This window comes from Pteropus medius, unplaced genomic scaffold (genome assembly GCF_902729225.1).
Source record: "Pteropus medius unplaced genomic scaffold, Ma_sr-lr_union100, whole genome shotgun sequence".
NCBI lineage: Eukaryota > Metazoa > Chordata > Mammalia > Chiroptera > Pteropodidae > Pteropus > Pteropus medius.
The window spans coordinates 38,404,387-38,421,266 of record NW_024344378.1 but is presented as its reverse complement, the minus strand read 5'-3'; the positions used below and the strand labels follow the sequence as shown (position 1 = coordinate 38,421,266).

Here is a 16,880-nt window from a genome sequence, read left to right as displayed (position 1 = left end):
CTGCTTGGATCTCAAAGCTTGAATTTGAAACCGGGGAGCTGAGTTGGTCAACACTTCAGAAGGCAAATGCCATTGATAAGGAAGTTGGCGAGGCCTGAACAAATTAAGTCTGGGCTTGACGTGCTGAGCAAGGATAATGCATGACTTTGCTAACTGGTCGTCAGTGTTGTGGGTAACAGTCCTAATGCAAACAGGAAATATTCCTGTGGCAACAACCCTCATAGTAGTCTAATTTGGCATTACTTCTTGTCTGCATTATCATCACCTTCTGAAAGAAGCTGAATTTGTTAGAAAACTAAACCACACAGAGCTTGGCAAGAAAGGATTTCCTCGGTCAAAAGCATAGCCATAGGAGAAAAATACCAAGATGGGAAAAAACAACAAACCTTATTTGGGGGCCAATCTTCTTATTAAAGAAATGCTTACTTTGCAATGTTAATACAGTCAACATTAATGTATTTCAATGTTAGTACAGTTACATGGTAACTTTACGGTGATACTGCAGACCTATGTTTTCAGAATCTGAAGGTTCTCATAGTAAATGAACCCACAGTGAACATATTGGATAATCTTATGCTTGTGGGGAAAAAAAATGGTATTGTCAGGCAGGTGGTCACAGGATAAAAGCAAATTAAAAGACTATCTAATTTTAGCTCCGGTAACTAGAGAAAGCCACGTTCCCTAAAAATCACAAGGCTGTATGCAAAGTAAAATGCCAGAGGGATATTTTCTGTTTCCTAAAAGGTCCTTTAGACTTCCTTTGGTCTCTATCCTTGACCAGAAGCTTCTTCCAATTAACACATTTTCAATTAAGCAAGGACTTTCCAGAAAAGGTTTTTGTTTTATTTCATTTTGTTTTACCTTTCATAATGTCTGCGGGTACAAGTGGCAGCGCTGGTGCTCCCAGGATTACCGCCTAATTCATCGTAAATGTGTTTCCACTGACGGCGGGCTGTTATCTGAAAAAACGGCAATGGGAAATTCAATCTCGCATCACAAGAGATTCACGGTGCCAAGATTCAATACATATGCAACAGTCAGAAGAGAACAGTCTGTTCTGGAAACCCAGAAACAGAGAAGTCCAAGTGAGTATGTGGGGAGACTTATGGTTTTATAGTGAGATCTCACTTTCAGCGCTTTTCTTTACAATAAAAAATGGAATTCTGCTTTTGGCTCCATATTATGTCGCCCGTAGTGCATTTTCATCTAAGGTATCTCCCTGGATATTTATGTAGTTATTTGCCCCCCATGGTCCCAAACTCGTGCTCAGTTCCTTTATATCATGCAATAAAACATCAAAGGAAAATAAGTTTTTGCTAAATATATCTTAGTACATCAATTTAAATGAATCAGGATTAACGTTGGTTGCTTGAGTGGTGTTGAAATGAGCGGCCAAGTGTACAGGCTAAAAGAGGGACTTTTCGCCAAGCATCCTTCTGTACCTTCTGATTTTTAAACTATGTGATGTATTGCCTACTTTAAAAAAAACTAAATAAAATTACGACAAAACTAATTAAACTGATCAAATTAGTTATGGAATTTATAGTCATTTCAGGCTACATTTTTATGACAGCTTCTCTAACTACCAAAACAAAATCAAGATCTAAACCTGTATATGTCGCAAGCTATTTATTTTTATTCACTTAGGTCAGGAAAATGGAATATTGATCAAATCCTACAAAAAAGCTAACTTTGGAATCGAAGTTAAAAACGCAAGCTCTGTATATTATTGAGTTAGGTGAATAAAAGCAAACAGCTTGCAAAACGCTGAACGGCATACTATAGTCTTGTTTTATTTTTTTCTTTTATTTTTGAACATAAATTAAGATTTTACAAAATAACAGATGCACGATCTGGCAGATGATTAATTGGGGAAAACCCCATCATTTACTACATCTGAGCAAGTCTAGTGTTTCCTCGCACTAGGAAGACAAATTAAGTTCTGAGGTCCCTGTGAACATTTCTAAATGGGACGGGAAGGCTCTGCTATTGGAATGTTCAGGGAGCAGGGAGCAGAGAGTGGCAAAGGTGCCAGTGGCATTTAATACAATCAGAACAGAAGGCTTCTTCTGAAAAATACCCACAGAGCTGCCAGTGGAGTTCACTTAGGGGCTAAAGGCAGCAATCTGAGGGAAAAAAAAAATCTCGATTTGTAACCAGGGGCTCTGAAATTGTAATCTAAGGAGCAGGGGAAGGGTGGTTAAATATTATAAAGTAAATGAAATGTTTCCATTTCAAATAAAAAGAACCCCTTCATTTCCATAAACCCTTCTCAACAGGCCCAAGTAGGACCTCGAGACAATGTGAATTCTGCACTGTTCAATTTCCCATGAAGCGTTCTTGAACCAATTTGTTTCAATAGTTCTCATTAGACAGAACCACCTCTTACATCTACCAGCAGGTGTAACTAAAAATAAAATCCTGCTTAATTTTCCCTTGGTTTCGATGATAATAAATGCTTTCAAGCCCCTTTCAAAACACTCAAAATACATATTTAGGTAATTATTTTATATTTAATTACGATCTCCCTCCAACTTTTTAAATAATACATTTTCAGGCTGATCTATACGAGACCTGTGTATCAAGGAAGAAGAAACAGGTATCCCCTCCCAAGTGTCTACATCAATCCTCAAACCCCTTAGAATGCCGAGGCCCCTTGAAACAAAACCTCCATACTCCCTTCCCTCAGATGAGGTGTGTGGGCCCTGGGGAGCCCAGCAGGGCAGAAAACAGCCTACGTATGTGCCTGCAATCACTTCAGAAGAAACCATCACTTTTGTCATTCTTGTATCTCGTGTGTGCTGTATTTCATATTTTATAGTTTTCACATCCATGATATGATTTAATCCTCTCAGCCTGTGAGGCAGATTATAGGAATCTCATTCACAGAAGGGAGGGAGACTCAGAGAGGTTGCATGACTTGCCCAAGGGCACACAGCAGCAGAATGGCAATACCAAGGTTTATACTGATGTCTTATGGTACCAAGAGCAGACTTTTTTCTACTATATCAAAGCAGCCTCCACATCAGAATGAACTGATGAATAGCCCACGCATATAGCAGGGTGATAATAACAGAATTCTGAGGGTTTTTTGCTTCAAATGAGACAGATGAATGTGGGAAGCACACCTTCTGCTACAAGTCCTCAACACTGGGCTTCTGGTCTCTCGCTAGTGGGCAATTAGAATAGCTATGAGGTTAGCAAAAATATAAAGGAGTGGGTCAGGTTAACAGTGCTCTGAGATTTTACTCTCTTGAAGTAGCAAGTAAAATTATGGTTCTTCTACCCTGACTACTTGTGTCTCTAGTTACAACAGAGGTTTTTTTATTATGTTCACCACTGAGTCATGGGTAAGTCCCAATTATATCTGAATCCATCCATTCACTCATCCATTCATTCACCATTTATTGACCATCTCCCATCTGTTGGGTACTATGCTAACAGCTGAGATGCAACAATAACAACCAGACCCAACACGCAACATGACTGCATCCTTGTGGAGGATGCCAAAAATAAACAACTGACCAAATATATAAAGAAAATAATACAGATTGCGAAAAATGTAAAGAAGAAGCGACTACCGTTGATAGGGATATTTAATGTGTGGACGTTATCCAGGCAAGGGAATCCTTGTTAAATGCTTGCCTATCACAGAGATGACAAAACTTCTTTAAAAATAAATAATGAATTATCAAAAAGAAAAAAATCTTCCTCACCCTAGGATTGAAATTATGGCAGTGGGAAGCCAGTATCAAGCACCACTTGGTGTTAATAAGCCATGTACAGCTGGCTAGAGGTCTGCGTTAGCTCCCCGCTAGCAGGTTCTGGTCTTTAAATACAATTTTACCATTGAGTACTCATCTGGAGTGAGGACAAGGGCTGGGCCTTCAAGGAAGTGGTCTCTCTGTTTACTGCGCTTCCTCTGGCCTGTCTGGATAAATCAGGCCATTTTGAGATATTTTCTTTCCACAGGAAAGTCGTAAAATGTGCTCTTTCCAACTGCTTTTAAGTACACAGTTCTCTTGGGTACATGTCTCTAGTTTTTGTGCTTAGGTGCATTTTTAATTCAAATGCTGACTATGGGCTCTAAAGCAAGAAATGTCTAAATCTTCCGGTTGTCCAAACTTATAATGGGTCTCAGAGTTTATAAGGACAGAGAAAAGAACAGGAGGAAGCCTCCCAGCCAGGTACTCGGCATCGTGTTCCCACCTATATAAATCTGCCTTCTGTACTATTATACTTTTGTTGTGACTAATTATCTGCTTAAGGTTTTTATTCTGTTGTCCAATGTCCTCTCTGGATGTATATTAGCTATAAACCCCCACCTAGGGCAGAACCAAGGTCTGCCTCCCCATATCTAGCATCCAGCCCTATTCAGCTGGAAAGTTTAATCTAGCCAAGGGGTTAGTGTAATCAACTCTCTCACTAAGCTTCAAGCCTCCTGGTCATGTTCCCATTTCAACCTGGCCTTTATTTTATTTTAGGTTTTTAAGAATACGAAGAACTTCTGGCTCTTTGTTTCCTAGAGAAAATGGCCAAAGTCATGCAGGCAGTTATTTCTCTTGGATTGTGCTTCTATCATCTCCTTCTAGGGCATGATAGGAATTCATGACATCAACTCACCTTCTACTACGTCCCATTTTAGAGTACTGTGCCAAGTACAGAGGCATGGAGGTGGACGGGGGAGGATGGAGAGTTGAGGGTAGAGAGAGATATCATGAAAAGAAGGAGATGGTACAGCTTTCAAGGGTCCATAATTTAGCAGGAAGCACAACCCCATACGATTAACCATAAAGCAAGATGAAAAACTGAGCAGACCACACCCAAGAAAAATAAACCAGTTTAAGCATGTGTGAAGCTGCATCTCACTTTGAAGACACTTGACAGTTAACTTCTCTCCCTAGTGTGGTAAGACCCAAGAAACTGTGAAAAGCTCTCTTAACCTTTTACGTTCATGAAGTTTTTATTGCTCATAAATACAGTGGTTTTCAAACTGCTCTTTAGAACCCAGGTGATGCTGTAAGGTGGCCTGAAACGAACTCTCCACAAGGCCCATCCCTGCCAAGAAAACCGGTCGAGTACGTGGGAAAGGAACCGTCCCTTTCACAATTTATTTGATGAAAATATCCTGTCACTTAAAAATATTGAAAAACCGTTTTAACCCAAGACACGGTCTTAGTGCTTTGATTTCACTAACTTTGAGGTTGTAGGGATGAAATAATCTTGGAATTTTTGGGGCCTGGTGAGGAAACAGTAATCAGAAATCTTTCAGGACTTCACTGTTTCCACGGCTTAAGAAAGTGTAGGAAATTCGAAGTCGAAAGAAGAGTTTTCCTGCAAATAGTGTTGCCCCAGCTGCTCTGAGAAAAAGCCTCTTTCTCAGGACACCTTGAGGGCGGACAGAATTCAAGGAAGATGACTTTTTTTTCCTGGTAGTACTCCAGGAACTGGAGCCTTTCAAAACTATATGACATCATCTTTGGCCTCAAGAACTTTGAATTAAGCAAGAGTCTTCGTCTGTCCAAAGAACTGGGGTCAGATTCAGAGGGTGTCTAAATACTGTCAAAGCCTAATCCTTCTTGCAGGAAGACAAGTGATTTCTTCTCCCAGATGTGAAATAATGATCCTTTCTCACCCCTGGGGAAAGATGGGGCTGCTAGCTGACGCTCTGAGAAGGCACTCCTGACTGGAGTCTTCTGCCTTTAGGATAAGACCCATTTCCCTGCCCTACTACCTTCTCTCCAAATATTGCCTCTGGCATGCCATCAAATGGTTAGCCAAATAGAAGTCACTTTAACAAATCATCCTCAACGCGCTGCATCCTGGTAATACCTCGAGCTACTTTTGAGCTTTAATTGCTTCATCAGAGACTGAAGGGCAAGCCTCTTAGCTCATCAGCAAAACTTCATCCGGCTCTGCTTCAACTGTAGGTGCCTATACTTGAAAATGTTTAGGAGGAGAAGTTGGATACATGACTACAAAGGAAGGGTCCTCATTGCCAACCAATCAAAATGCCAGGATATTGGTTTTTAGGAAATCAAATCCATTCGATACGTTCACGATCTCTAAACCTAAGGACGCAGAGATACGATATACATTTCCAGCAGAGGCAGAAGAGGCCGAGAGAACTGAATATAGACATTAGTAGAATGCTGTAAAGACTTAAAATAAAACTTATGCTCTTCTTTCTTAATTCAATTTGAGAGTTGTAAAGAACTGAAGTGAAATAATCCATAATCCGCAATTCAAACCAGAAGGTTTGAAATAGTTTATAACCACAAACAAAAACAAACCAATTAAAACGGCTTCTTTTTATAACCAGAGGGAATTCCAGAGAGATGCCTTTATCCAATCACAACTTAACAGCAGAAGAGATACAGCTACAGATTCTAAACTTGAAATGTTTTACTATTACTGAATATTTACATCATCCAGACTTCTTGACCCATCTCCTAAATTCACACATTTTTCTCAAGAATCAGATAAAATCTCAGCTAGTAATAGTTTATCTACTAAGGATCATGTAAGATACAGAGAACTGATTGAAAGATGCTACTCTCGAAGGTAGGTTATTAGATCCTTTTTCCAAAACATCATCCAAAATATCTAGAAAGCATTCTAGATACATAAGAGACCGCTGGGAATGGGAGGCACAAAGAATAATCATTTATGAATCTCTTTCCTTCCAGTGGTGCTATGGAGGTTGAGACAATTGTGCACAAATTCTCAGCAGGTCAGAATCTGAAAAATGTATGATGACCCCATGCAATTCATTTCACCTACTTGTGCCTCAGTTTCTTCATTTGAAAAATGAAGGTATGAACTGGAGCATGGCAAGAATCTCTTTCAACACCAATTCATAAAAAATGAAATGTTAGGGCACTGCACCTTCTCTCAGAATGAAAATAGCTTACCGATTCTCAATTTATATCACCACTTGACCAAATGGAAAAACATTCATTGGGAACTTGGTGTTGCTTTTGAGCCAATGAAATGTTAATATGCTGGCATGTTTATTTATTAGCAGCATAAAGATACCTTTCTAATCTTTGACGCTTGATTTAAATGGGGGCCACATTTTGAAGCTAGGACCCATGAGAACCAGTAAGCTAAGTATTAGCTTTGCATTAACATCACCTGGGCAGTTTTAAAAGAGAGATTTTCAGGCTCTGAGGCTCAGGCACCACCACAGAGTTAATATGTCAGAGTACAGGCTTAGACGACTACTTATACTTTAAAGTTCCGTATTAAAAATTTGAGCCCCCGTTGTTGAGTAGCCTTTGGGAACCACTGATCTAGAAGATTCTAAGATCTCTTTTGAGCTCTAAATGACAAGTCTACACTTGCTCTGGCATTAGACAGTTTCACTGATAAGTGTCCTCTGGTAACAACACTGTGATGATAACTTAAGTCCCCAGACTTTGAATATTTTTCATACATCTTTTGGACTAACTTCAAAACTGAATCCTCGCTGAACATTTCACAGTTTTATTCACCAAAATATACCAACAGAAAAATGTATTCTGTACTTAAGAGATTCAAAAGCTTAAATGTTGAATGGAAGTGGCAAACTTAAGTGCCCACAGGGCTAACAGGTAGTATGAGGCATTTGAAAAAAGGAAGGAATGTAGGAAAGAAGAGAGGAAGGAAAGAGAGCGAGAGAAAGGGAAGGAAAATCCCATCAATTGGTTTCATCTGGTTTATGTCCCCATATGTAGATTTTTTTAGAAAGATTGTAGATTCACTATCTGAAATGAGATGAAAAAATTTGGAGTGTTGTTGTGAAGAATGGCAAAGACCCAATGAACAATGAGGGAGTTGAAGGGTGAGTGGAGAAGGAAGAAGGAAAAGGGCCATCCCAGAGATTGCCCATCCTCTCGTGGCTTGGCTGAAGAGACATGAAGCTCATAACCAGATAAGAGGCAGATGCCAATCTGGTCTCCACATTCTTCCGGCCTCTCTCTACTTTACTCTACCTAAACACACAGTGAAGGCAAAATAAATGGCAACACATAACACTTAGCTTGCTACCAAGCTTTCATGCATCTCCTGCAGCCAAGGTCTCTCCTTACTTGCCTCCATCCTTCTCTCTGGACTCTCCTTCATGGTCATTTGTCCCAGCCACCTAGTCACTCTGCTTTAAGTTACTAAAACTCTCGATGCCCAACTTTATTCTACCTCCACATTTTATTTCCCCATTTCATTTTCTCTTCCTGGAAGACCATGATCTTTCGTGTCTAAATTCCATTCACTCTCCAAAATTCTACTCGAATGGCATCAGAGCCATAAGTCTTCTTTCTCTCATATCTAAGTGAGGAAGTGCTTTACCTGAATAGGGCTCTGATCTTTTCCCACATTGTCTTATAATGCCCGCCTCTCCTGTATGGTAAGCAAATGGAACCACTGGCCTAGACACTTTTGCATCTCCCAGAGTGTTTGACACAATGCATTGTACACATAAGACACTCAGTAAATATGTGTTTAGGTGATTTGCTAAATGTGTGGTCATTCATTCGTTCATTCATTCATTCAACAAAAGAATAAATATTATTTGTTCAGAGAGTATTGCAAATGCCCTGAAACTTATCAGAAGCTTTTTTATACATTCTACCAACTAACTGGCTGTTACATGGAGGGGAAAAAATAGAATCCTTACGAAGATACAGAAGATAGAAATGCAGGAAAAACTGATTCTGTGAAATTTGCTGGCATACTCCCTATCAGTGAATAATAATGATTTCTTGGGTTTAAAAAGACATTTTATAATACTGTGCAATATCATGCAACTTATCTGCAGTTACAGTTCATAAAAATGTATGGTCCTATCCTTAACATCAAAAGTTAGACTTAAAAGTCTAGGCTATGAGGTTAACTTCTAAATTTATCAGACTAACCCTGAATAAGTTATCTTTTTCACACAGGTGAGAGCTATAATTAGTGCAAGATTTTGCAAAACTATGAGCCCACAGTTGCAAGGAGTCGGTCTCTTTGTCCTTTCAACAGATCCAACCAATGAAAAATTACATTATTTATTTTTACATAGGGCGCTTGACAAAACAAATATTTCAAATAAATTTGTATTTATGAAATGCACATTTTATATGTAGTTCATATCACTATTATATTTCCTAATAAACATATATGTGTAGCTCATATATTAAATAAACATATTATATGCACATATATTCGCATCAAAGAGTTTTTAGTCAGAATTCACAGCAGGTATCTCTACAGTAAACACCTGATTATCTGAATCATATAATGCTTGCCATCTTTCCCCATCCCAAGCCCCTGACATCAAACCATTATATTAGTTTGTGAAACAATATGCTATATCTAGCCAGAAACACTAGTTATTATGTTTGGGCTAAAATGAATTTCATTTTCTTGACTTTGTGTCTCTTACTGTCATTTTACCACAATATAGAGATATCCCAGGTTACTTCGTAAGGAAAGAAAAAACAATTTCTTATTCAATTGCAGAAGAAACTGCACAACTTAATCTGATCATTGTGTGGAGGAGAAAATATTTCCAATGACGACATCTTCCTATGTCAATTGATTTTATTACAGATGTCATCTGTGTGCTATATTAATGTAGCTCTTTCTTCTTTCAAGATTTTAATCTTAGTTTGTTGCTTTAACATTTTATTGGTTCAAAATACATGCTGTAAAAATCTGTGGCCATCATATTTTCCTGTGGGCTAAAAATAACCCGTTCCTGTCAGTTAGAATTAGCTGATAAAGAGTGTCGGAGCCTGTTCTGAATAAGTTTGATAACTTCCTGTTTATGCGGCACTGACCCTTGTCTAATAAAGCTTCTTTGCCTTAGAATGAGAGGAGATTCTGCTGCATTTTATTCCTTAATGGCCAATACTGATTACTTTTGAAAGCCTTTAATACATTTCCCATATTAGACATGAACAGATGTCAGGTATGTTGCCAAGGGAAATTTCTTTTATGCAATCTTGGCTTGTTGTACAATAATAGTCCTTTCTCAACATGGGAAAAAATTACAGACCCAACTAATTTCCCTGACAGGGGAGAGTTACATATGTTTTCCACTTGTAGTTTTTACGACAAGTTTACAATTTTGCCAAACCTGGAACTAATTGGGACTGTTTCCAAAAGCGGCCCAATAAACCCCCAAAAGTGTAGAGCCATTTGAAAAAGCAGTCAATGATGGTTTGCTTTTTCATTTTCTCCATTTTGGTCAAAGCGGGGGTGGGGACGGGTTTAGATTGCAAAATTATTTTATTTAAGTTGCTTAAACACTTACTGTTTCATATCCTCCCAGTTTTTGAGCAGCTTGAAACATAGTCCAAAGGTTAACTGTTAGAGGGACAATAAGTATTTAGATAAGCATTGCATTAACATATTTCCAAGAAATGTCAATTAAAACATTTTGTTTTGTTTTGTTTTGTTTTTCAATGAGAGAGAGAAAAAAAAATACTAATGTACCCCAGAGAGCTAAGTTCTTAGGAAACAATTTGCCAAAGGGCATTCAACAACAGGATATATTATTACCACTTAAAATATTTCTTAAGAAACAGTCACAAATACGGAAATGGTTCTACTTTTAGGATAAAGAACAACACAATTTTCATCCTGTTGCCATCAGCAGACCAAGAAAAGCTAAATTACAGTGTCCTTGGGAAAACTGTGATTTTCAAAATTGGGGTTGGTCTTCTTCAACCCTTATTTAAAAAGAAGTCATTGATTAAACAGTTATTTATGCTTCTTTCAGATAAGAACTCTCCATAATCAATAAATAACAGCCACTTTAATATATGATTATCTTTTTAATAGAAGGTCTGATGGCAGCACTATATTAAAAACTCATATCATATTTCACTAACATGTGGTGCCTTGCAATGAGTAGGAAAACAAATATTTCACCCTTGAGGCAGCAGTGATACAACAGATCAAAGGGAAGGAAGATACTCGATCACAGAGGAATTGAGTCATGAGTCTACTTAGTCCCCCAACTTGCCTGTGTGATGTTGCAAAAATATATTTTTTAAAAACGGATTTCTCTTTACAGGGTTTGCATATGTTTAGGCCGTTAAACAACTATGCCAAATTGCTAGCAACCCTGTTCATTTGTACCAAATACCACGAAATAAGACTGTTATGGATTTGATTCTTTTATAAGAGGGGAAAATTGAACTTCAAGTAATTCCTTGGTAAGAGAAATGAATAATAAAATTAAAAAAAAAATTTAAAGGCTTTTTGACATAACACGTTTGAAAAGCCTCATTGAACCTTGCACTATTTCAAAGCTATCAAGAGCCCTGCCTCGGCCTTGATTTAATCTGAACCAATGCATAATGCAACAAAGCTGTTCATAGTACATTAATTTTACTTCTATTTCCAGCAACCAGTTTTCAGACAAACATTGTAATCATTCGTAGTTATATAAGTTTATAATGGCTGTGAGTGTTCTCTTGCAATCAGTGCCAATTGCTATTAGGTATGTAAATTGTTATGTAAAACATGCAGGTTTGACATTCTTCATCAAAATGACACATGGTTTTAATCTAGGAAGATATGTTTGGAGAAAATACTATTTCAAGCCAGAGGCTCATACTTTGTGTGACACAAAATCTAGACAGAGGCAAAATATATATTCATTTGTAAAATAAGGACAGGATCTGTGTTTCTTCTCTTTTTCTATGGAATTCTGCTTAGCTATGAGTTCTCTGTTCTACTTACAAATATATGAGGACACTTAAATGTACATGTCAGAGTAATTCAAAATTGGGCCTTCAGTTCAAATTTGTGCATTTCTTGTTTCCTCTGAAGTCATCGGGTTTTTGTTATTTCTTAACAAATTTGAGGCTTAAGAAATGTTTTCTCTTTGTTGTTTTGTCCACCTTTAAATGTCCTCCTTTTAAAAAGCTGTCTTTTCACAGACAACATCTGTGTCTGATAAAGCTACGTCATATTATTATCTCAGAAGAAAGGCGTTACAGACACTCAAGATTGACAAAACAGAAAATGAGAAACTTTCAACATGTCTATTTCCAGTCATAATCAGTGGATTCAAGCCTATAAATATCTCACTGCCCCAGAAGGGAACAATGTAGCGGAAAGAGGCAGGGAAAAAAATTCCTGGCTTAGATGATTTGTAGATTTAGCATAAACAGTGAGCATCATCTCTAGATTAGGATTTCAACATAATCCTGAGTCAAAAATATTTTTTTCCAACTCAAAGAATCTGAACAGTTTTAATATTTCAAAAACGAAAACAAGTATACTTACTCTGTTTAAAACCTAAATAGGGTATTCGTTCTATTGGCGTCTTCCTTTCTTTCATGTATTTATAAAGTGCCACCAGGAAGGCCTGCTCATCCGCCCTGCACTCTTCACCAATGGCAACCTTTGGTTTTTCTTCATTTGAGACTTTTTTACAGTTATTATGGTTATTCTTCGGCTTAGTCAAGGCAGACCTGGCCTCACATTTCACCTGAAAAAGGGAAAAAAAAAGCCACATCAAATCAAGAACAGCCCTGGAATGCTTACAAAGACATAGCTAGTGATGCCTTTCACTGAGTGGGAAGAGTGATTCAATAAATCACCCTTGCCTTGATATAGCTTTTTAGAGGCATCATTGAATAGGAATTGTCTTAGACCAGGGGATGGTGAATTTATTCTATAAAGGGCCAAGTAGTAAATATTGTATGCTTTTGGGCCATCATAATCTCTGTCACAACTTCTCAACTCTCCTGTGAAAGTAGTCATAGACAATATGTAAACTAATGAGTGTAATTGTGTCTCAACAAAACTTTATTTATAGAAACAGGTGGCCAGTGGGTCACAGTTTGCCAAACTAGGCCAGCCTCTTTTAGGCTCCTTATATGTATGTTGATGTGAAATGAAAAACAGTGTTTGCATCTGGTGGGACCATCCTCCTGCCTCTTTCTTTACACAGTTTATTTTCCCGAGGGGCACCATCTGTTACTGTCATTGAACAAAATCTGCCTTCTTAATAAATAGTCCTATATTTCACACTTTTTATCAAAATGAAAGGCAAGTGGATTTCTTCATAGCAAACTTATCTGTTGCTACTCTTTCTAGCAAAACTGGAAAAACATGATGCCAGCAGATGTTGGCATCATGAACGTCAGCAAGGTCTCTGCTGTCTGTCATCTAAGGTAAAGCTGGATCCACCCTCAGTGGGGAACAAAAGATCCCATTCTTTAATGAGGGCTTCTTGCTTTTCAGTCAGCTCTGAGAATATTATAGGAGATGTGAACTAGCCACAAAGGAGATAGAAGAGGTCAACTAAAAACCCAAGAAGAGTAAGTGAAAAGCTCCATAATTAAAAAATGAATGGCAGTTAATGCTCCAGATGTTCTTCCTTCCACACTCTAGGCCAATATAGAACTTGGCATACCGAGCGGCTAACCTAATGTTCCCTCCTCAATGCCATGTTCTACAAGAGGCCTTTGATGGCTGTTAAATATAACGCTAAGTTGCTGAGCTATTTTAATTGTAAAAGGGGGAAGTACAAAGGGTCAAACTTTGAGTTCAAGTGCGCCCATGGGGAATACGTACATTCCAATATTCTTTACATTTCCATATCTAACATTGGAGAAAAGAGGGCAAGTACTGGAGAAATATGAATAAAAATGTCCCGCACTTTCAATGTTTTCCATTTCAGATTTTCGACCCCTCTTTTTCTTTCCCTTCAGATTCTCCTTCCCAAGCACTGAGAACATAAAAGGTTAGGCTTATTTATTACAGGAAAGTATATTCTTTTAAATAGGTTTTTCTTTATTGCTTAGTCTCTCAAGTGAACATGCTAGTTTAATACCTTTAGACTGGTCCTGCTAAAAATAAAACTTCCTGCACAACTCATTCAACTGGGCCTCTAGATAAGATTTTAATTTTTAAGGGGCTGTGGAAATGATATTAAAACATTTTTCCATTTAGAATTTTTACTTATAGAATTCAAACTTCAGTGCATTGTAACATTATATTAAGCTGAACATCCTGTAAAACTTTATGATGTCATCATTTTTCACTGCCAAATTATAGACTGTTGAGTCTAAAGTTCTGATGAAATCTATAATTTCATTGCTTTTTGAAATCATAAAATCACTCCAGTTTTAATCTGTGTTGCCTCAAACGTTTTTTGAGTGCTTTCTATGTAGCCGGGCTCAATTCTAAGCACTTTTTAGGTATTATCTCATTTCACACTCACAGTTCTAATGAGGCAAGTTATTATTCCCATATTAGAGGAAACCGAAGTATAGAGAAGATGAATAACATGTACATGATCACAAGATCATGTCCAAGTTAGTAAGAGGCGAGTTTAGAGTTTGAACCCGGATAATCTCACTATGGGACTTGTGGTTTTAAACACTATACTTTACCGACACTTATAAAAATATGAAATTGGTAGTTAAAACACACTTTCAATTAAAAACCATATCTTATGACTAGGCTTCACAAAACCTTAGACATGTGGTTTATCCTGGTTTTCAGAGTGTAAAAGGTCTCCTTTCCTTCTACTGCCTTTTAAGCAAAGGGAAGGAAATTAGTAACAACCAGCACCTACAATGAGCTAGAAACAGTGTTGTGGGCTTCACACAGTCTACTTGATGTGCATAAGAATCATAAAAGACAGGTATTTAGCTTCATTTTATAGTCGAAGAAACTGAAGTTCAGTAAAGTTATATATTTTGTCATTTGGCTAGTGTGGGGCAGAACTCTGAGTTTCGAATTCAGGGTTCCCTTACTCCAAACCCCAACCTTATTATGCAAACAGAGGTAGATGTGAGGTTTGCACACAGAACAGGTTGGATCTGAAATATGCAGTGATAATGGGCCAATTATTTATATTATTAGGTGAGAAACACCATTATTAAGGGAGTATGAGGTTTGCCCTTCAGCATTCGGATAGCTGTCTAATCTTCTACCTCGCCCGTGCAGAAATTACCTGGAAACAGAAGGAAAGCACGAAGGAGGTGCACGAACCAGGCCCAAACTCATTCAGACTCCCTGCTTCACAGAAAAGGCTCCAGGTGAAGCCAGACTGCCACCTCTGAACTCCATCCTGAACCTCAGTGGGCTTCGCAGCGGGTTTCTCCTGGGGGCCAGGTGCTTCCTAAGAAGTGAGCAGTGGCTTCCTTTCTCGGAATAGCTCCATATATTCCTTCAGTTAACATAAATGAACCCTTTGGGATAGTATCTGTTTCTAGATAGAACCATGCCAAATTCTTTTCTACACATTTTCACATTTACCTAAAACGTTCTCAGCATTTTAATGTACTGAAATACTAAACAGGAGCTAGCCTTCATGTTGCCCTGAAGAAAGACCAACCTTTTGACGAAAATAGTTAATTACTAGATCTGTTTTTTCCAAGCTGAGTGCCTTATACTTGTTGAGTTCACTAAGAGCTTTGGGGTTTCCAAAGTGACTGAGGAAGTGCTAATTAAAGAATCTACGTTTAATGTTTTCAATGAACTACCACCTATTTGATATTAACCACATCCTTTCACTGGATTGAGTTATAACTAATCCAGCTTTCAACTGGGGCATCAAAGTGTACTGAACCAGCAGGAAAGAAGCTAGAGTAATTTCAATTTGGTCACGAACTTGCTAGGAGACCCTCGTTTTCTTCCTCAGGCAAGTGGGAAAGATAAACCATGAGGGTTGTTCTGTGAACAAAATGGGATGAAAAGTATTGAAAATAATGAAGGCATCACATTTGTGAAATAGTAAAAGTATGTTTGTGATTTAAATGAAAGAATACATTGCACACCATGGTTTCCTTTGTTATGTTCCTTTTAGAATGTAAACCACCTGTTATATACTTCTGGTCTTTGGAAAGTGCTTACAGGATGTGAAAAATCATTTGCCTTCTATCACTGGAGGCCTTTCATTATAGATCTCGGCTGAGAAGATTTATCTTGTATAGATTACCATATTAATGGGCTTGGGTTCCAGATCTGCTGCTATAAGATGATCCCCAAGGGAAACAGCAGGATTTGAGTTAGACACATTCATGACATCTTCAGAGAACTGATAGCCTTTTTAACCATATGACTTTTGCTGTCTTTGAAAAGCCCTGAAATTCTCATTCTTGTAAAGCTAGTTTTCATGTTCACATTGACCGAGCACAACCTTTTGATGGCGACAGGCAAATTTCCTGACTTGCTTTTCTAGTCATTCACACAAGAAACCTGTGAATCTCACTCTAAGCTTCGCTGTGTAGAACTGCAGGAAGCTGGTGTTTATCCATAGTTAGAAATGGTCTGTTTGAGAATCTTTGGGAAAAAAAACCGTCAAACAACTCTTGATCATAAGAGCACTAACTGTCACCTGAAATGTTGCTCCCAGTTCAACGAATGATGATGGTCACAAGCTTGTTGTCTCTACTGCAGCATTTCATGAGAAAAGACCACTTTATGACACAAATGCCTTTTTAATGATTGTCCTGGCCTCATATGTGACTTGTTCATTCTGTAGGGATTTTACATTAGTCGGTTGGTGCCAACAGATAAGCCCACCATATTTCACACCTACCAGTTTCTCTCTTCTACATGTAGTGGTCTTATCTGACCCACTGAAGGCAGCCAAGGCAGGAATGTAATCCAAGACTCCAAGAAGAGCTGGGCATTTAGACCAGTCCTTGGGAGCTGGCTGTAGCAAGTCATCCACACATTCACCACTGAAACCAATGATGGACGGATAAACCTTCCTCTCACAAAAATTCTGAATGGCTGCACTGGTGGGAGGTGGGGTGGAAAAGGTCACTTAGAAAACCCAGGCTTGACTATTATCCCCTGTAAGGATAAGTTGGTGAACATCAAATACTGAATGGGCTCCTCTTCTTTTCAGTTTTGTGGGTCCTAGCGTGAGTCCAGAG

At 38.2% G+C, this 16,880-nt stretch overlaps 1 protein-coding gene across 2 annotated transcripts in view; it reads right to left on the bottom strand.

The window, feature by feature from the left end:
- ARID5B (AT-rich interaction domain 5B) overlaps nt 1-16,880 on the bottom strand; it is a 170,992-nt gene that overhangs the window by 25,160 nt on the left and 128,952 nt on the right. For both annotated transcript variants that reach the window (XM_039871903.1, XM_039871904.1), the window contains 3 exons: nt 12,265-12,469; nt 10,280-10,332; nt 862-959 (listed from right to left, as the gene is read on the bottom strand). In XM_039871903.1, coding sequence (XP_039727837.1) covers nt 862-959; nt 10,280-10,332; nt 12,265-12,469 — 356 coding nt within the window. The remainder of the gene's footprint in view (nt 1-861; nt 960-10,279; nt 10,333-12,264; nt 12,470-16,880) is intronic.